Below are 21,982 nucleotides of genomic sequence, written 5' to 3'. Positions count from 1 at the left end.
TAATGTAATTTCCAGCACTGTCACATGAAACAGTTTTCACAGCCTACACATCTTTTTTGTCCCTGTCATGTGTGCCTCCTGACTTTGCCTCTGTCAATGTGAACCTGCTCCCGCCTCCAGCCTCATTTCTGTCTGCCCCCAACCTAACTGTGAGAGCTGCCACAGTATCCTCCAGTGTCCCTTCCCTTCTTTGCTGCTTTTGTAGGAACGCTCATCTCTTCATGTACTTCCAAAGTAGTCAAAATCATGACGTGTTGGTCTCTTTTTAATACCAGAGAGATGGGCTTCAGTAAAGAGAGAAGAATGGAATAAGACCACATTGTTGTAAGGCTTATGAACCAACATATATTGGTTCAACTGCCTAATATGGTTGGCAAAAATGTGGGGATTAGTTTTATTTCCATTTTCATCATAAAGATTCCACCATCTTGCATCATCATAATTATTTTGGCAAACCAAATAGTGCTCTTGTTCAGAGTAACTGAGGATTGTAGAAAGAAGGAAATCGAGAAAGCCCACTCTCTTTGTAAAATCACATTATATCAAGTACACTGACACCTTCATTTTAAAACATGAACAATGTAGTCATTAACTGCAATCATCCACACCTGTCTTTGAATATCTTACTTAAAAATGCTCAGCCACTTTTGTTTCTAAGTTCTTGGGTTAAAAAAAAAAAGTATCCCTTGTTAAATGAACCATGTAGCTCTTTGTACTGCTCAGAGATGTCAGTAGAACCTTTTCTTCTACTTTTATGTTTTTATAGATGTATGTGCACATGTATGAGTGTGAGTGTGTAAAAACACACACCGAATATGTAGATATAGTCACTCACTCAATAAACATTTATCAGATATCTACTATGGCCCAGACACTGGTGGTCAGCACTGGTTAGGTGCTGGTAATGCAAATAAACACAGCCCTTGCCCACACATATAACCAAATTATTAGAGTGTTATAACCTTACAGTAGGAGCACAGGAGGAAAAAACAAAAAAGCTGTGAAGGCATCTCGGGGTAGTTGGTGTTTGACTTGAATCTTAAAGGAGGTGGAGGTAAACATGGGATGCTTTCGTTAGAAACGATCGCTTGGAAGCAAGAAGCAAAAGCTCACAAACAAAAGACATTTTCTCTGCTATTTTAGAACTGGTTACCCGTCCAGTAGCTTTGTAACCTTCCACGTTTGCGTTGTCCTAGATAGCATTTGTTAACGTCTTTGGGAGATAGGGTCATGGAGCTGACCTAACCCTACCACCTTTGCCTCCCAGTGTACTCCTTCCAGTCTTTGTAGAAGCTCAGCCCCAGAGCCCTTACCTTGTTGTTCGGCAGTGGGAAAATATTACCAGGTGGATGATTTGCCACTAACCAGTTGGTCCCATTTAATCTGTCGCTCACTGCTCCATTGGTTATCTGTTAACCCTGTTCATCCGGCTGTGCTGCTTAAAACTCTGCTACCTTGGTTTCCATGGCAGCATTCTCTAGATTCTGCTTCTACTCTTATGACCACTCAATCTCAATCTTTTGTGAACTTCTCTGCCACTTAAATATTGGTGTTCCTCAGGAACTTTTGTTGTTGTTGTCTTTATATCCAATACTTTCTTTGAGTAATCTTATCCGTGTCCTATTGTTTTTTGATATTGCTATACCTTTGACCTTTGGTTATATGTGTGCCTAGACGTCTCTCCTGGGCTCCTGATTATATTCACCTGTATATTAGAACCTAGCTGCTTCATAGGCATCACAGACTCAACATTGTGCCTATTTGTTTATATAAACGTAAATCCTTGAGAATAAGCCCCTATGTCAGTTATTTCATTGACCTCAGCATCTAGCATAGCGTCTGGATCATGGCAGGTGTTCAGCTAATGTTTGTTAAAATAGCAAGTTATTTGATCCTTATACCTCTAGTAAACTACTTGGGTCAAAGAAGATATCAAACCAAAAACCAAACCTGATGCCGTCGAGTCGATTCTGACTCGTAACATCCCTATAGGACAGAGTAGAACTGCCCTGTAGGGTTTCCAAGGAGTGGCTGGTGGATTTGAACTATCCATCTCTTAGATAGCAGCCGGGCTCTCAACCACTGCATCACTAGGGTGCCAGGGAAGGTTTATTTCACAATCACTGGCTCTGTCTGATGTATGTTGAGGTATGCTCATGAAGAGAGGAACTGGAGTAAATAATTGGAAAAACTAGCTGACTTGGGGCCATACGCTTAGTCATTGGACAACTATTTATCAGCTTGATTCAGTTGTTTGAGGTCGTAGGGTCCTATGGGTCAATATATATGCTTTACATGATTCTTAAACAAACACCTTGGCCATTTTGAAAATGAATGTTTTAAGCCAATAAATCCACTTTGCTATCTATAAAAATTTAAGACGTCATCTCTCAGCTACACAAAAGATTTTCAGACTTTGCCAAATGGGAAGAACTGAGTATCCTAGTTCAACTTGAAGAAAAATATTATTATAAAAAACTGTTTTTTACTTTTGGAATATTATTCATTAAACATGTTGAATTTGTGTGTAGCACTGTATGAATTTAGTGCATTTAAAATATTGAGCAAAATTTTAAAAGGACTGGGTAGATAAGATCTGTTTAATATTGAATGTGCTTAATTTAAACCTGAGCCTGACAGTTATCAAGTGTACAACATTCATTACATTTCCAGTGGTAATTAAGATGAAAATCTTAAAGTGCCTTTCTTCAAAAATGTGAGACATTCTCTCCAATGTTTTATTTCCACAGCAATGAACTGTTCCACCGAAGAGACTGAGAATGACCACAGCCCAGAAACACTCACCAAAAAACTGTCAGACGTGTGCCAGTTACGGAGGGACATAGATGAATTAAGGACTACAATATCTGACCGCTATGCTCAGGACATGGGTGACAACTGCATTACCCAGTGATTAAGTTTTAATCCCACAGCAATAATGAGGCGAGTTAAATTCTGCTGTATTATGGTTCTTCATATTTCTTTCAAGGAGCCATAATGGAAGGTTGCAAATCACGTATGACTTGCACACAGGTTTTTTTCCTCTGCATCTCCAACACACCCAATTGATATGTTTTTACTGAAGGGAAAAGGAGGGTGTAAGGAGGTTTTGAAGGGGCTTGTCTAATCAGGCCAAAAAAAAAAAAAAAAAAATCATTTGGAAAATGTAGTAGTCTCTAAGAAAAAATTCTGTATTCTCAAACTACTGATGTTTGGACCAAGCTGTGAAGAGTGCCCTTCAGATGAAAGGAGTAGGATTTCTTTTAATCCTCTAGGAGTTTGTTTTGTTTTGTGCATGTGTGCTTTATTCACAAAATTACAAGGATTTATAAGGTCAAAGCAATGCTTCTGAAAAAGGCACACACTTTATTCTTGTATTTTCTTTCATGTAGAAGCTTGTGTAGTACTTTGGGGTTTTCAAGGGCTGGTTTAAACAAGAGCTCCAACAGTGGGCAAGTATTCTAATAGTGGTACAGCAAGCAGACCATTTGTATTTTGAATAATCACTGTGCTGAGATGATGAGGTGTGGTCTTGCGGTGATTTCAGTACTATAGATAAGTCAGTTATTTTCCAGAGCGATTGTGGATTGTCTTAGAAGTGTAAAACCTTGGTGTGGTTTTTTGTTGTTGTTTCTTTAAGCATTGTAATTTATATTATAAGACAGTATAACATTAGTTGAGCTAATTTTTAATATGTCCCTTACTATTTACAGTTTTCTATTTATATATCAATGTAAAAAAAGCCATATAATTCAAACTTTCTAAGGCCTCAGATCATTATTGTAAAAGAAATATTAAGAAAGTGGCTCTGGAACAATAGCTTATTTATCCAAATCTCAGTGTTTACATTTTAACAAATTTGTATCTGTTACAATTGAAAGTTGAAACTACTTTAAAAGAAAGCCAACATGTGGTCTTTATACCTGAATAATCACTAGCATAAAACAACATCTAAACCGAACTGATATTTTAATTCATTTTATCAGGTAAAGTACATTAAGAATAGGGTTTTCCATAAAATACTAATGACCAGTTTATCTCTTCATCTGGAATACAGGGTATTACTATGAAGTGCAACTGATTTTTAAGTAGATTTAACTTTAAACTTCCAAATGAGTATTGTTCCCGTTTTAGTTGGTACTTTGGGGGAATGATATATTTTATTCCTTCAGAGTGTTTGTTCCATTCTTTTGAATATGCTCAGATAGGGCAAATCATTGCCCTTCACAAGTTGATTTGATTTCGTGTCGCACCCAAGGATCATTTAGATGAAGACTAAATAAGGGTGAGGGATGAGGAGTGGAAATCAAGCAGGATAACATTGTTTTGGTCAAGAGCAGATCATGCCTGTTCTCTTGCCAGTCATACTGGCATAAAGACTGCTCCTAGATAAGGTCTCTTTTGGACACTTTGAGCAGTGAAAACATCCATGGAGTCGGTATGAGGCCTCTACGGAGACTACCGAGGAAGACAGTTCAGATTTTTGGCTTATATGCAGCTCTCAACAAGTTATGTTTTAATTGAGTTTCAATAATCAGTTCTAATACATCATAAAGACATCAAATTCCCCATCTGTCCGGTGCCAGAGTCCTCCCTAATACTCTGACTTGTTAGGATCCGGGCATTAAAAAAAGATTGCATTGTGTCGTCTGCATCCCAAAGTCCCTAACCTGTTAAGGAGGCACTTAGTCACTGGTAAGAACCGGCTTTCTAATGTCTTCATTTGTTTTTAATGTTGGTGGTTTAAAGACAATCAGGGAGTAGTAAATTTATACCAAAAGTCTGATGAAAAGAATTCTGCTTCTGCTGTGCAAAAATTAATATTTGTAAAAATACCCCTTTACAGTGAGGTAGATAATAGCATCTAATAGATCAGGCAAAAGTACAGCAAGCATTTTTACAGTCTCTTTGAATAGAATCCTTCCCCCGGCTCCAAGACTTTGGAAACAAAGACACCCTAAAATGATAGTACTAGTGGGCAAACGATCATTGATTTGGGTCACCAGGTTCTTATTTAAATATTTCCTAGGTTTTTAGGTGTTTTATGGTTGTTGTTATTGTTCTAAACAAATTTATGGTCGTTTGTTTTGCTCTGCTATAATACATTTTTGTTTTCTGGTTTAGTTGGGAAAAGATAATTTTTTAATTGTTTTAATAAGTTAGTTTTCTAAAACTTAAAGAATTTCACTTAATTAACATCTTAACATAAAATTTGTTTAACTTAACGGGAAATTGACATACCACTGCAGATGCGCTTCAGTTTTCAAAATATATGCTCCCCATAAAAATGGAAGTGAAGCCGTGATAGTTTAAGTATAGCCTTGAGCTATAAAGTTTGATCTCTTAGAATCTGGAGTTTTGTAAAGGGGTCTAGACAGAACAGCCTTGGAAGAAGTTTTAGGAGGAAATGAAACTAAAAGCATTCTATTTTTGTCAGTATTTAATTTTTTATTTTTCAGAAAATCTCCCTTTTCCAAGCCACCCTTTGGAATAATTAAAAATACTGATATCCCATTGAAAACAAAGATTTTACTGTTGGCCAACCAAGTAAGATAGGCAAACAGACACTGTAGTGTCCTGCTCTAGTTTGAACTAAGATATGCACAGAACTTATTACAGTGATATGTGCCTGGAATGAAAAGTAATCTAAATTATAAAGTAAATCTATTAGAAAATTTCCTGTGATATGAAACCTCTTTTTAATTAGGCTGTTTAGAATTAAATGCCTGCCCTCTTAGGTAGTTTCTCATGCGATAACATTTATTATTGGCCGTTTGGGCTTTGAAGTTGAGCTTATTCTGCCTCAGTCACATAAAGCGGGGATAAAGTAACAGTTGCCTCAGTGAAGGGCACAAGTTACCTGTGCAGATAAAATTAACGGAATCAAAGGCACAGTAGTTTTCTTTTCATTTGCTGTCAGAAAAGTAGGATGACTTTAAACTGTTAGTAAATTTCCAGTGGCTTCTAATTTTAAAAAGCATATGCATTGACTAGGTAAGATATGCATGAATTTATTTTAAAGTATCACTCCATTTCATGTTTGAAATAGGATCGAATATTTAACATTAACAGTATTATATTTTAGTGAAATTTATTTTGGTTGTGACAACTTACTAAACTGAATTAGACTTTTTTCAATAGCTTGTTAGAGATAATTTCAAGGGCTGGAAAGTGTTACTGAAAGGAATATTGTACATTTCAGAATTGCTAATGAGATTATAAATTAATTTTGGCATAGTTCAAAATTTACTATAGGGATTTCTTAGAGGATATTTTTAAGGGAACTACTTTATTGGAAAAAAATGTTCTTTAAATATCAGTAATAGTTTATTGAGTAAAATATTAGCTGAGAACCCGGACTATATGTTTACAAAGCATAGTTCAGCTCAGACATACTTTTAATTTGGATTATTGACATTCTCTCATGTAGAATTCTACCACTGTAGATGTATAATTATGGTAATAAGCAGTTTTCATAACCATGCTCACTCAGACCGTGTAATTTGAAACTGCCAGTAGCTGTAGCTATTAGAACCAAAGTTAATTCATTTGGGTCCCCCAAATAAATTTTGAAATTTATTTTCATTGTTCAAAAAACAAGAGAAACTATTTGGGAAAAAGAGTAAAATTCCTTCACCTCAAAATGCCCATGATGGTATAGTGTTGTATAATTATATCATGCATTTAGTCATGAAGGGGGAAAGATTTTGAATTTTGTTTTTTATTTAAAAGAAATATTGACTATAATGACAATGTAGTTTCAAAACAACTCATTAACAACAGTATTGCAGCTACATACAGAGAGAACCTTTTGTGCCTTTTTGCCTGCAGTAAGCATTCATTTTTGTTTTACATAAACTATAAGAATGTTGATGATTATTGCACCTTGTTCTTCTGTAAATAGACTTGAATAGGATTTTGTTTGTTTTTTTTTTTTAACCAAGGAGCAGTGTTTCAATACTAGGTAGATATCTTAGTAAACATGAGAGGGGTATCAGACATAACGTCTTTTCCCTGTGTACTGAGCAGAAAATTTTTTTGGAATGTACTCATTTGTGTGTGTATGTGTGTACATAGATGTATAGTTATTTAAATAAACAAAATTCAGCATCACACTGGTTGTGATGATGAGAAGTAGTAAGGTGCTAGGTGGTTACATTCAAAGCACAGCTGAGTGTCTAATCAGTCACTGTGACTGGTGGTTTTGTAAACTAGGTTCAGTTTTTGAACCACCCAGAATACCTCATGTGTAAATACAATGGTCATGACTTAATTGAAATACAGTTATTGTAAAAAGAATGTGAAGCCACTGGTTGGCTTATGCCTTCTGACCTATTGTTCTTGCCTCTTTTTTTGTAAAGGGGTTCTTTTTTTTTTTTTTTTTCCTCCTTTACTTTTTAAATAGGGTTTACAGCTAGAATTTTGAATGCCAAAGTTCTATTTATTAAAGACATAAAAAGTTTTCAATGTTAATGGCTAGTATTTTTCCACTGGAAAAATTTTGTTTGTTGATGTTTGAATTTGTATTTACAGAGAAATAAATTTTTTATAAAAAAATTTTTGTATTCCAAGTGCCTAATGTTGATACATAAGAATTAATTTGAAATTTCAGATTCTTTTCTGAACTCTCAGTAACAAGAACATGTGGACTTTTAGATAAAAAAAAAAAAAAAAAAGCTTCTCATAAATACATGAGAAAATCTCTGACTAGAATATAGACTTCTGCCTTTTAAGTCTGTCTTATAGTTTTTTTCTTTTTTTTAAGTCACTGCTAAGTTGAATTTCTCAGGGTTTTCTGATGCCAAGTGCTACAAATACCAAGTCATACCTGTAACCATTTCGGCTTAATAGCTCTAGGTCCCCCTTTGAATTCCTGAAATCCCTATTTAATCAGCAGTCTTCTATCTACTTTCCCAACAGACTGTATCTGGCCTCAGTTTTCCACATTGTTGCAAGGTTGGACTAGCGAGTCTCAAATCTTTATTTTCTTTCTTCTAGTAGAAGGTCAAAACCTTACTGAAACACAAATAAGGCCTTATTAAAAGGTAACCATGCAGAGGCCTGGACATCTCAGCTTTGATGATTTGCCAGCCTGGGTCCATAGATACCCCTTGGATGGCACCGTAGGTCCTTGTCCTAATACATACGGTTTAGCCTCAATCTCTCCAGGAAGCTGGTTAATGATTGTACCAGTAGTGTCTGTTTCTAGTCCAGCCAATGGGACATTGCCCTGTCAGTCTTTAGCGAGGCATCAGTTAACAGAAGAAACAAAGATCATTTTAGAAATCCTAGAACCTTGACGGCACTGGGTTTTTCTGGGTTTAGAGCATTTCTAGAGTGAACAGTGAAGAGGTTTCTCCTCCAGAGCAAAAGGTGTTGTGGTTATTATTGATCTGGTTAAAAAATACCGTGTTTTGATGGAGAGTCAATAAAGAGCATTTAATAGGGTTCATCCCAGTGTTTTGCCAATACTTTAAGCTTGTTTATATGCCAGTTTTCCTCGACCAATCCTTCTATGTAGAAAAGGAAAGGACTCAGTTAAAAGAGGCATTAAACAGTGTTTGTAATGGTACAAAATGGCAGTGTGGACCCAGTAGAGCAGGACTGTTTATGAATGAGTAGCACTCTAACATCATGTCAGCTAAGACATTCTCCTGGATTTAGAGGAGATTCCACCTTGGGGACTGAAATTATGATAAGTGACCTTCAAAATGTTTCGAGAAAACTACTCTTGACAAAAATTTGGTGTGATAACAAAAAGAGAAAAATTTTTTATGTTGTAGCCAACCCATTTTCACTTAATTACAGTCTTCACCATCTCTATTGATTCCCTTATAATAGAAATTTTAAACCAACATAGACCTGCCCTGTGACCCAGCAATTCCACTCTTTTGTGTTCACTTGAAGTAAATGAAAACATGCACAAAGAGACATACATGAATGGTCACAGCAGCTTTATTCATAATAACCAAAAACTGGAAATGGCCCAGGCACCCACCAGTAAGAGTTCTTGACCCAGAGTTGATAGTATCCTTTTCCAGCCTTCAGTTCTAAAAGTTTGAGGAGTCACTTATGTTCTAATACATTTTTGGAAATAAACTTTAATACACAAGGCAGTAGAAAGCCTGAGTTGAAAAATAGAGCACCTGTTCACAAAAGGCACTTTTGCTTCCACTTCCCTCTGCAGTATTGTCCGTTATCATGCTGCCACCCAATTTTCATGTGTTTCCACAAGTCATGTGAAACACTTGGTTTCATCCTTCCTGCGACATACTTTTTGTCTCATTGTTTGTGATTGTTCAGATGCCTATCTCCACCAGATTTTGAGCTCCTTTGTAACAGGCCCCTTGTCATCTTAAACTCTGTTCTTAATGAGAAACTAGTATACACTAACCTCCAGAGTTGTGCGAATACCTGCCCCTAGCCCCGGGACTGCCTGGTTGACTGAAATGGTTAAACTCTGGATTACTAACCAAAAGGTTGGTATTCAAACCTACCAAGAGTTGCCTGGGATGTAAAGCTGGTGGTCTTCCAAAAAGTCATATCCTTGAAAATCCTGTGGAGTGCAGTTCTGCTCTGCAGACGTGGGTCACCACGAAGTGGAGTCGACTCTATGGCAACTAATACAGCCCCGGGAAGAGGAGCTCTATTTCCAAGTAACGAATGTGGTCTTCATAGCCTGGGACAGCCTAGGAGGGCTCAGAGCTTATTACAGACGGAGAGGAATTTAGTGAGAATAAATCCTACTTAGGCAAGTTTCATTTTCCTACACCCCTTGTATCTCTTATTAATCTCTAACTTTGGTGTTGCACACATTCTGCCCTGCCGTGGGTCCAGGCCACAGGGTTGGACACAGCTATTTCCCAGCCCCAGTGCTTCTGAAGCATAGCATTTCTGGCTTTAGGCCAGCTGCATAGGTTTTGTAAGGGCAAACCCAAAATTTGGCATTAAAACAAACAAAAACATCACCTTTGAGCTGATTCCAACTCATAGCATTGGCATAAAAGAGGAAAATAATATCAATTTTTTAAAAAATGCAGTTGCATCTAACTTTTAAGTTTGAGAATGCATGTATATACACAAGTCTGAAATAAACGTACTAGAAAATAAAAATCTCAACAGAAATAGTACAGCTGGTATCCCTTTAAAAATAAGGAAGCAAGGTAATCTAATTTACATTTTTAATTATTTCAGTGATCATTTAAAGACATAAAACAAGTGATGAGTTGGAATCAACGGCAGCGGGTTTGTTTTTTTGGTTTAATGGCCCATGGTGATTTAAAAAAAGATACACAGAAGGAAATTTATCTTCTATATTATTATTATTACTGCTATTAACCAATATTTGAGCACATGCCAAATACAAGGCCGTTGCATAAATTATCCCACTTATTCTTCCATATAATACTCTATGAGGTTGTTGTTGTTAGGCGCCATCAAGTTGGTTCCAACTCATAGCGACCCTATGTACCACAGAATGAAACACTGCCGGGTCCTGCACCATCCTTGCAATCATTTTTATGCTTGAACCCATTGTTGGAGCCACTGTGTCAATCCATCTTGTGGGTCTTCCTCTTTTCCACTGGCCCTCTACTTTACCAAGCATGATGTCCCCCAGGGACTGATCCCTCCTGACAACATGTCCAAAGTATGTAAGAGACAGTCTCACCTTCCTTGCTTTAAGAAGCATTCTGGTTGTACTTCTTCCAAGACAGAATTTTTCATTCTTTTGGCAGTCCGTAGCATATTCATTCCTTGCCAACACCACAATTCAAAGGTGTCAGTTCTTCTTCCATCTTTATTATTCATTGTCCAGTGTTCACATGCATATGATGTGATTGAAAATACCATGGCTTGGGTCAGGCGCACCTTAGTCTTCAAGGTGACATTTTTGCTCTTCAACACTTTAAAGAGGTCCTTTGCAGCAGATTTGCCCAATGCGATGCGTCTTTTGATTTCTTGACTGCTGCTTCCATGGCTGTTGATTGTGGATCCAAGTAAAATGAAATCCTTGACAACTTCAATCTTTTCTTCGTTTATCGTGATGTTGCTCATTGGTCCAGTTGTGAGGATTTTTGTTTTCTTTATGTTGAGGTGCAGTCCATACTGAAGGCTGTGGCCTTTGATCTTCATCAGTAAGTGCTTCAAGTCCTTTTCCCTTTCAGCAAGCAAGGTTGTGTCATCTGCATGTTGCAGGTTGTTAATGAGTCTTCCTCCAATCCTGATGCCCCGTTCTTCTTCATATAGTCCAGCTTCTCGGATTATTTGCTCAGCATACAGATTGAATAGGTACGGTGAAAGAGTACAACCCTGTCACACACCTTTCCTGAATTTAAACCTCGTAATATCCCCTTCTTCTGTTTGAACAACCACCTCTTGATCTGTGTACAGGTTTCCTCATGAGCAGGAATTCCCATTCTTCACAATGTTATTCATAATTTATTATGATCCATACAGTTGAATGCCTTTGTGTAGTCAATAAAACACAGGTAAACATCCTTCTTGTATTTTCTGCTTTCAGCCAGGATCTATCTGATATCAGCAATGATATCTCTGGTTCCATCACCTCTTCTGAATCCAGCTTGAATTTCTGACAGTTCCTTGTGGATATACTGCTGCAGCAGCCACTTTTGAATGATCTTCAGCAAAATTTTACTTGTGTGTGATATTAATGATATTGTTCGATAATTTTCACACTCAGTTGAATTACCTTATTCCAAAACATCTGCCAGTATCCCACCACTAGTGATACGCTTTTGTATTAAATGTTTTACTCATCCTGTAATTCTCTTTTAAATAAAGTTCTTCCTAGAAAATGTAACACTTGGAAGTTCTTAATAGTTTAGTGTGTAGGAGCTACTCAAGCTCTCTACTGACAGCAGAAACTGGGTCAGGAGAACACTGGCTCATGAGGTGGTAGTAATGGGTTGCTGGGGCAGAAATTGACAGGTGAAATACACTGTCATGGATTGAATTGTGTCCCCAAAAAATATGTGTATCAATTTGGCTAGGCCATGAGTCCCAGTGTTGTGTGATTGTCCTCCACTTTGTGATTGTAATATTCCATATGTTGTAAACCCTAATCTCTGCCTGTGGTTAATGAGACAAGATTAGATTATGTTAAAGAGGATTAGGGTGGGATTATAACACCCTTACTAACTAAGGTTTCATGCTTGATCAAATATAAAGAGAGTTTCCCTGGGGTTTGGCCTGCACCACCTTTTATCTTATAAGAGATAAAAGAAAAGGGAAGCAGCAGAGAGGGGAGACCTCATACCACCAAAAAAGCAGTGGAGGGAGCAGAGCATATCCTTTGGACCTGGGGTTCCTGCGCAGAGAAGCTCCTATTCCAGGGATAGATTGATGACAAGGACATTTCTCTGGAGCCGACAGAGAGAGAGTAAGCCTTCCCCTGGAGCTAACACTCTGAATTTGGACTTAGAGCCTAGTAGACTCTGAAGAGAATAAACTTCTGTTTGTTGAAGCCATCCACTTATGTATTTCTGTTAGAGCAGCACTAGATAAACTAAGACATATACCAAAGACACATTCTCTAAAATTTTCTCAATTTTGTTTGGGGCCCAAGTGTGTGGGAGTGGGGACTCAGCTGCAGCCGTAACCAGCCCAGGCTGGGTCTCCATCCCTATGTGAAAGGTTGGGCTGGAGGATCCATTTCCTTCCCTGCCCCTTCTTTGCTTACTCTGTGACAGAGAAATTGAGAAGTTATCACTAAAATGTAATAATGATTGCATTGCCATTAAGCCTTTAATTATTTTTAGAAACACATTGCTGCCAGTCTCAGCTTTGATGTGGTGATTCACAAAGCAAGCTAAATGAATTCACATTAGTGCTAGTATGAGAAAACTTTCCAGGCACAGGTCACAAAAACGGGGACACTATGGAAAAAAGTGCATTTAATAACCTTGAGCTGTCAATGCAGTAATTAGTACATACATACATACTATTCCAGGAATATGTAACAGAAATACATAAATTCACTAATATTTAATAATAATGGTTAGATTCGATCTCAATAAGAATCGAAGGCTTCTTTTCAATTTTGAAAGTGATGAAATATTTTGTTTCGTAAATCTGTTCGAGGGTAATTTTCCAAAAAATAACATTACAACTCAAATGATTTAAAATGAACACGTGTCAAAGATTTTATTTTCCTCATTCTCTACATGAGGTACCTGGAAAAGCTGTTAAAACTGATTCAAAGCAGAACCCAAAGAACAAACTCACTTCTAAATCAGGAGTATTGAAATAAATTTGCGAATGGTTGCAAAACTGGCTTTTCAATAGTGAGGAGAGGGAAGTCAACTGAACTTTCACTAGACAGAATTTATTTGCATGTCCATAGGCAGATTAGGGAATGTTAGATGTTACCACAAAATACATGAAGAAAAAAAGAAAAGGACCATACAGACAACTCTCAGTAATCTTCTGGCTAGAAACTCCATCTTCATTCCCAGGGATAATCCAGATGGTCCAGAACCTTCCACAAATAGAGCTATTACTGCAACTGACAAAATGCCAACATCAGCCAACTCTTCTTCATCGTTGGAATAAATTTTTATGATTTGTGTTTTTTTTTTTTTTAATGCGTGTATGTAGGTATTAAGGCGATTGGGGGCAGTGGAGTCTTTCAGAGCTATAGAAGAACTCTCTCTCCAGAGTAAGGACTTCCTTACAAGCAGGGGCTATAGCTCTCCCCTACCTCCAAAGAAGTCCCAGCAACTGAACTGCCACACAGCCCACGCACAGTGGTCAGGCTTGCTGAGACTCACCCTCCTCTCAGATCAGGGGCTCCACGACACTCAAAGGCATCCTGACATTTGCTAATTTGCTATATTCCTTTGTCATCAGTAACTGTGCTGCCCATGGGTCTCCTGGCTATTTTTCCTGCTGAAATGTACAGGGCGGTAAACTTCCAGATAAAACCTTATTCAGAACATTATCAGCTAATGTGCAGACTCCCAAAGTGCACAGAACTTGATTGAGGAAGTGTTGCTTCACCTTACCTCCTGCAAACAAAACAAAGGAAAACTGCAAGTAAACACAACCGGCTTTACTCAATTCACCAGCTTAGGGTACAAATATGGTTTTATTCTCCTAATTAATGGCTTGATTTTAGCAGAGTATTTTTTTTTTATAGCATCTTCATTTATGGCCCTCCTCCCGCTTTCAATTGGTCTGGAAATGTGGGGGCTGATTCAGTTCAGAGGAAGTGAGTTCTGCCTTTGTACCAAAGCAGGACATTGACAGGGTGGCCAGGTCTGAGGTGCTGGCAGCTGCAGGCACAAGTTCTGTGGGCTTGCTGCTTCCTCATAGACCTGACGGAGCCAGCAGGCCGTTGTAGGCATGTGGAATTCCCATTCAGGACTTGTGTTGTCCCCTCTGACTGGTGGACTTTGGCCAAAGCCACCTAGGTTCACTGTATCAGGCTTCTCTAACCTGGGATTTGAGGAAAAGGAAATGGAATTGGGTCTTTCTTCCTAGAAGTGTGCGAATTGCCATGCCACTTCACAGAGGTCCACGTACCAATGGAAGTTGTAGCATTTTCTAAGTCACAGTAAGTAAAAGCGTTCCATTATACCCTTCCCCTGGGATTAAAAAAAAAGTTGTCATGGAGCTGACTCCACTCATGGCAACTGTGTGTGTGTGAGAGTAGAACTGCGCTCCTCAGGGTTTTGATGGCTGGTTTTTCAGAAGTGGATTACCAGGCCTTTCTTCCAATGTACCTCTGGTGGGACTTGAACCTCCAGCCTTCTAGTTAGTAGCCAAATATATTAACCATTTGCACCACTCTGGGTACTTACTCATTTTTCTGAAATATAAAAAGATGACTTAATGTCTCCTCTAGCCAAAAAAAAAAAGCATTACTTTTTTAAATTTCACCTCACCAGTCACTTCATTTCGTTACAAAGAGTGACCACACTTACTCAATTGTCCTCAACCTCAACAACAGGCATTTGTTTTACTTTTTAAAATGCTTTTTAGTTTTTGAAAATAATTTATACTTATTGTACAATATTTGAAAAATGTATTTCCAAGATGAAAAAAAGCCAGATGATTCCACCAGTCTGACTTCCCAGTTACTACCAGGACAACGTTTCTCACTTTTCTGTTTGGACCAAGCACCATGTGGGGAAATCTAAAACATCTTAAAATGTCCAAACTTGGAAGAAACTTTGCTCCAGGATGCAGAGAGAAAATTAAACCATATTAGCTCTCCTGATGGTAAGAGAGTGAACAGGGAAACAAAGACCCTGGAGGAACATGACTAATGCAATCAAGTCAAGAAGGGAAATCTGATGTTTGCATATAATAATAATTGTAAAACTCCAGGTGGGAGAAATCTTTGATTGTGGCTGACATTCTCGTGAATTTCAATCTCCAAATGATTCTGTCTGATAAGTGTTCAGTGAACCAGCAGAATTATGGCCCATTTACTGTATCTGTTTCCTCCTTGTGTGGAAAGAGGACTTAGTGACCGTAGCTAAATGTCCTGGACAAGCAGAATTTGATGAGAGAATAAGCACATTTGCTTTAACAGTTGTGGTGTGGATGATTCATGTGAGAACCTCGGACTGCTCATATGTCTGAGACACTAGCTATTGAAAATATGTTATCCCAAAATACCCCTGGTGCAAATAGACATCACTACCTACCACTGGGTTCCCAAAAAAGGCCCCAATTAAATTGATAATTATAGCTAAATTAATACCAATTTATAATTAAAAAGCCTAAATGTCCATCAACAGATGAATGGTTAAACAAAATGTGGTACATACATGCAATGGAATATTATTCAACCATAAAGAGAAATGAAGTCCTGATAGATGCTACAACATGGATAACCCTTGAAAACATCATGCCGAGTGAAATAAATTGGTCACAAAAGATCAAATATTATAGGATCTCACATGAAATATCTAGAATAGACAAGTGTATAGAGACCAAAGTTTTACTAGTGTTTACTGGGGTGGGGGAGGGAAGGAGGGGAGAGGGAAGAGGGGGTCATTGCTTAGTGGACACTGAGCTTTTGTTAAGGGTGATGGAAAAATGTGGAAACGGTGATTGTTGAACAACATGATGAACATAATTCATGTCACTGAATTGTATATGTAAAAAATGTTGAAATGGCAAATGTTTTGTTACATATACATTTACCACAAGTAAAAGAGCCTCTCCGTCCGCCCAAAACCCAACAACAGCAGCACTGGAAACAACCACCACCAGCTTAGGAAAACACTGATGATGCTATGAGAAAACATACCTGAAACGTAGGAATTCCAACTATGTGTGTATATTTGGTTCATTTTATTTCCCCCTGCTTTTTTCAGTGTAAGCTCCATGAGAGCTGGGAGTTTTTGTTTGTTTTGTTCAGATGTACTTCTGGTGCCTAGATCAGTGCCTGGCACACAGCCAGCACTCAATAGTGGTTGTAGAATGAATGGATGCACTTCACATAGTAACCAAGACAGCCAGACCTCTAAGTAGGAATTAGAGTCATGAGTAAACCTGGTGTTATTAAATATTAATATCTCCCACTACTAAGCAGCACTTAGTATATGAAAATGCAAGTCTATGGAATCATTTTTTTCCCCCAGAAAGTTAACCCTCAGCCCAACAAGGGCCATGACTACCTACGTCCAGCGGTGAGCCTGCTTTGAAAATCACAGGTCCTGACTATTCAGCCTACTTCTGTGCTTCAAATTGTTGCTGCTCAAAGTGTGTATGAGTGAGGTAGTGCTGATGGTGGTTGGGGGTGGAAGGTTGGTTACCAGCATGAGGATCACCTGGAAGCTTGTTAGAAATGCAAAACCTTTATGGTTGAATAATATTCCATTGCATGTATGTACCACATTTTGTTTAACCATTCATCTGTTGATGGACATTTAGGCTTTTTAATTATAAATTGGTATTAATTTAGCTATAATTATCAATTTAATTGGGGCCTTTTTTGGGAACCCAGTGGTAGGTAGTGATGTCTATTTGTACCAGTGGCCTCACCCAGACCTACTGAATCAGAATCTGAATTTTCCCAAATTCTCCCAGATGATTACAAGTGCATATTCAAGTTCTAGAAATGCTGCTGTAAGTACTGCAGTACCAGGTGAGCATGATCCTCTAACAAAGGTCAGCTCTGGTCCCTGGGCACTGTACCTAGCCAGCTCCAAACAGAGACAAATATAAAGACATTTAAGGGATCAGAGTGGGTCAAGAGGTTAGTCTGTCAATCAAGAAATATTTATTGGGCATCTCCTAGGTTCCCAGCATTATAGGTGTCTTGCCTTTAGCACCTAGTACAGATAGTCTTCAATTTACAGCATATTTGAGTTATAACAACTGTGCTTAGAACCATCCTCTTTTTTTTTTTTTTTTTTTTTGCACACCTTATTGTTGGTAATATGAAGAAAAAAGAGGAAAGGACCATACAGACAACTCTGAGTAATTTTCTGACTAGGAAGTCCATCCTCATTTCCAGGGATAATCCAGATGGTCCAGAACCTTCCACAAATGGAGTTAATACTGCAACTGACAAAATGCCAACATTGTCCAACTCTTCCTCATTGTTGGAATACATTTTAACGAATTGTGTTTTTTTTTTTTTTATGTGTGTATGTTGGCATTAAAGTATATTGGTAAATTTATATGTAATGTTTCCAACTCCCAAAGACAAATAAAGATAGGATTTATAAAGATACTGGTAATAAAAAGCAATTTACAACGGAGCAGTCAGAAAGGAACCCTGTCGTAAGTCAGGGACTACCTGTGTATCTTCCCATACTTTATGAAGTTCTCACTATTAGCCACACAGAACGTTACAGTTACAGAGGCACCTGTAGAGATGACGCAGTCCAACCCTCTTATTTTGCCTGTGAGGAAGCTAAAGTTGTATGTAGTCCAAAGACTTACAGAACAGAACAGGCGTTCTGCCTTAGACTTTGTTTACATCACACTTTATTCTTCATGCATATAAAAAATCCAAGAGAGATATCATTAGATTTGACCCCATATGGATGGACCAGACACCTGAAGTGGGGAGAATGTGTTTCCAGAAGGCCCAAGTGGAAGTGACATGTGTCACTTGGAAATGCCCCTCTTACATTCACCTTCTGTCATGGGAGAGGCAGCATTTGAACCGAGAGCTGAAGTGAAGGTTGGATTTTAACAGGAGGGAATGAGCAGAAGGAACAATATTCCAGGAACCAATATTTTTCTAGTGATGAGTTAACAGAGGTCATGTAGGAGTCCCTGGGTGGCACAAGTGGTTAGGTGTTGCTTACTAACAGAAAGGTTGAAGGTTCGAGTCCACCCAGAGGTGACTTCAAAGAAAGCCTTGGTGATCTACTTTCAAGGGGTTACTGCCATTGAAAACCCTGTGAAGCATAGATCTACTCTGACACACATGGTATCACCTTGAGTGGGAATCAACTTGACTGCAATTTGTGTGTGTGTGTGTGAGTGTGTGTGTGTGAGTGTGAGTGTGTGTGTGTGAAGACAGCGGATGGCTCAGTTTGGCAGGAGGTCAGATGAAGTATTGAGAGAATGTCGTCGTCGTTGTTAGGTGGCATCGAGTTGGTTCCAACTCACAGCAGCCCTTTAGGACAGAGTAGAACTGTCCCATAGTGTTTCCAAGGAGCAGCTGGTGGATTTGAACTGCCGACCTCTTGGTTAGCAGCTGTAATTCTTAACCACTGAGCCACCAGGGTGTCATTTGAGAGATTAGAATGAGGAATTCAGGTCACATCTTGCAGAACGTTGACTCTGAACTAGGGATAAGAAATTATTGAATTTGTAAATAATCTTTAAATCTCTCCCAGATTGTTTTTTCCCAAAGCCAAACTTTGTCTTACATTTTTGGCTCATAGCTGGATGAGAATAACTGCTTTTTTCTTCTATGTGAAGTTGGTTTCTCCATTCCAATTACTCCTCCACACATTCACCAGCCTTCGTAAAACTCCACAAGGTCATTTGCCTGCTGCTCAAAAAAAAAAAAAAAAAAGTCCTGAGAGCCAAGGAAGAGGACATTTGGTGCCCTCTGCAATCTGACTCTGGCTTTCCTCTCTACTTTTATTCCCTAACCTGCTCTAGATCTTTCTGCTCTAACCAAGCTGGAGAATTCACAGCTTCCAGTAAGTTACATGTATTTCTGCTCTTCAGAACCCCAGCTGGATCACCATTCCCCTTCTATCCAGGTCTCTGAGTCTCACTTTCCCTCTGCATTAGTCTACCTCAAGCTCCTCTTAAATTTCCCCACCTCAGCCCCTGCAACCATCGCTACTGTTCCCAAAAGCTTTTGCTATTTTCTAAACCACTCATTAAGCGATTTATTCCTCCTTTCATTCATCAGGAATTTATCGGATGCTTGCTATGTGTCAGGTCCTAGGAAGATAAATGTCTCAGTCTCTGCCTTGAAAGAGGGCAGATGAACAGTCAGGTCACAATAGGAGGTGAGAGAGGCGACACTAGTGATGAAAGTGGGTAAGGCGAAAGCAGCTAGCACAAACTGGGGAAAGAGAGGGTAGAAAGAGGGAGGAAGGGAAGAAGAGGGAAGTGAAGGGGAGAAAGAGACAGAAGACTTTTTGGAAGCAGTGATTTCTCGGTTTAATGCTGATGAATGAGTTTAAAAAAAGTTGTCGTAGAGTCAATTCTGACACGTGGTGATGGCATGGGGTTTTCAAAGGCTAACTTTTTGAAAGTGCCTCTGGGTGGACTCAGTTGCCAAGTGCGTTAACTGCTTGCACCACCCAGGGACTCTGAAGGATGAGTTATAAAAAAAAAGAAAATCCATTGCCGCTGAGTTGATTCCAACTCATAGTGACCCTACAGGACAGAGTAGAACTGCCCCCATAGGGTTTCCGAGGAGTGACTGGTGGATTCGAACTGCTGACCTTTTGCTTAGCAACCTTAACACTTAAGCACTGTGCCACCAGGGCTCCAAAGGAGGAGTACTAGTTAGTAAAATGATGATGGCATAGGTGAAGGATCAATCAATAATTGAGACTGTTATAATAAAACAATATTCTTTCAGCAAATATTGAATGCCGCTTGAGAGCCTTTCTCCCTCATCTGTCTCTGGATGGGCCCTTCCCAACTTTACCCACCTACAACCAGCCCACACTGAGCTGCTTGCTGCTTTTCTGCCAACAAAGAGCTGTGGGACTATGGGGGTCCCTGTGCAGTGCCCATGCATGTATGACCTAGAAATACAAGGGAGACCAGTGGGAGAAGGGACAAGTGGATGAATTTTTCTCCCGTCTCCCCTGAGAGGACTGTCTTGAGTTGCAGTTTACACACTTAGCAGGGGCTGATCTCCTTAGATTGATCAAAAAGGTTTGCACTTACTTGTGTCCAGCTTGAAGACTCATTCTCCCTCCTGCCCTCTTCTCTCTTTCTCTCACTTTTTTTCTCCTGTTTCCCAGTAAAGTGGTCAATTTTAAGCCTTTGCCTCAGGCTCTGCTTTCTGGGAACTCCAGGCTAAGACAAGCACTTACAGTGTGCCAAGTACTGTTCTAGGCTCTGGAGATACAGTGAACAAAGGCTACAACAGTAAAATGAACTTTACTGGCCAAAGGCTGTTTTTATGATTTTCATGAGGAATGTGAAAACACAATTGTATCATTTGTCTCCGTACATATTTTCATTTTATTTATAACAAATTTCCCAAATGGTTTCTACAGAAGGAAGGAATAGAAAATAAAAGTATCAGGGTTGAACATTTAAAAGCTATATGTTATATAATTAGGGTATATGGAGCTATGCCATAATGAGGAAATAGAAAACAATGATAGCGCTCGTCATAGAATAATCCTAGAAACTTTGGCCATAATATTTTTCCAGACCATATTTTATTTCTTTTGTTTCAGTTATAGATATTTATTTCCAAATTTATCTCCCCCTCCCTTAATAATCTTTTTTCTCATCTAATGCCTAATTAATAAGGCTAACCAACTGGTGTGTGTTCCCATGATGCTGTAATCTTTATAGAGACAATTAGATCATGCCTGATCATTAGAGCAAGTTTTAACTCAAAGTTAAATCTCAATATTAAATGTCACTTTTGATGGCTTCAATTTCCTAACTCTCATGCTAATGGCGTATTTTCCTTTAAACAAGGGAAATTGCCAAAAGAAGCAACCATTTCATGACTTAAGTCTTTGAAAATATGTTAAGGGACAATAGTTACTTTCATTGTATTAGTCACTTCAAAGCATTCTACAAAGAGGACTAGGCACCATTGTTTCTGGTATTCCAGAATGATTGTCTGAGCCTGCATACCTATTTTGATCTCTAGAATGTTTTACAAATAAAACACCACATCTTCCTCACCTCCACCAGCTCCAGCCCAACCTTTCTCCCCAAACAAGAATCTTCTCCACATCCTCTTTGACAAGTCTCCACCTAAACACTGTCAGTCACATGGAGTACAATCTAAGTGCCTCACCCCATGGATTTCATTGGCCTTGGGCAGATGGATATGGTCCTTTTGTCACTATCAAAAATAACACCATGGAAATCTTAACTGGGCTGGTCTTCTTGGTGGAAGCAGCCTCTGGGGACTGCTCTAAATAATCACCAGTACGATCCAATCCCACTACCCATCTGTCAGTTCACCCTACTGTGGTAGCTTAAGTGTTCTATGATGCTGGAAGCTATGTCATCAGTATTAGAAATACCAGCAGGGTCACCTATGCTGGACAGTTTTGAGCAGAACTTCCAGACTAAGGCAGACTAGGAAAAACGGCTTGGTGATTTACTTCTAAATATTAGCCAATGAACACCCTATGAATCACAACAGAACATTGTCCCATGTAGTGCTAGAAGATTAGATGACCCGTCTAGATGGAAAGGCACTATACTATAGCCATAATAATGGACTTAAACATGCCAGTGATCATGAAGATGGCACAGGGCCAGGCAGCCTTTAATTTTATCGTACATGGGGTCACCATGAGTCAGAGTTGCCTGG

At 38.8% G+C, this 21,982-nt stretch overlaps 1 protein-coding gene across 1 annotated transcript in view; it reads left to right on the top strand.

The window, feature by feature from the left end:
* Positions 1 to 7,560, top strand: part of CEP85L (centrosomal protein 85 like) — a 139,006-nt gene extending 131,446 nt beyond the window's left edge. The window contains exon 13 of the mRNA XM_049899818.1: positions 2,751 to 7,560. Within this exon, the coding sequence (XP_049755775.1) occupies positions 2,751 to 2,914 (164 nt within the window). The 3' untranslated portion in view covers positions 2,915 to 7,560. The remainder of the gene's footprint in view (positions 1 to 2,750) is intronic.
* The last annotated feature ends 14,422 nt before the right edge of the window (positions 7,561 to 21,982 follow it).

Source organism: Elephas maximus, chromosome 1 (assembly GCF_024166365.1).
Source record: "Elephas maximus indicus isolate mEleMax1 chromosome 1, mEleMax1 primary haplotype, whole genome shotgun sequence".
In the NCBI taxonomy this organism is placed as follows: domain Eukaryota; kingdom Metazoa; phylum Chordata; class Mammalia; order Proboscidea; family Elephantidae; genus Elephas; species Elephas maximus.
The sequence above is the reverse complement of the archived record's forward strand: the minus strand, read 5'-3'. Positions and strand labels throughout refer to the sequence as shown.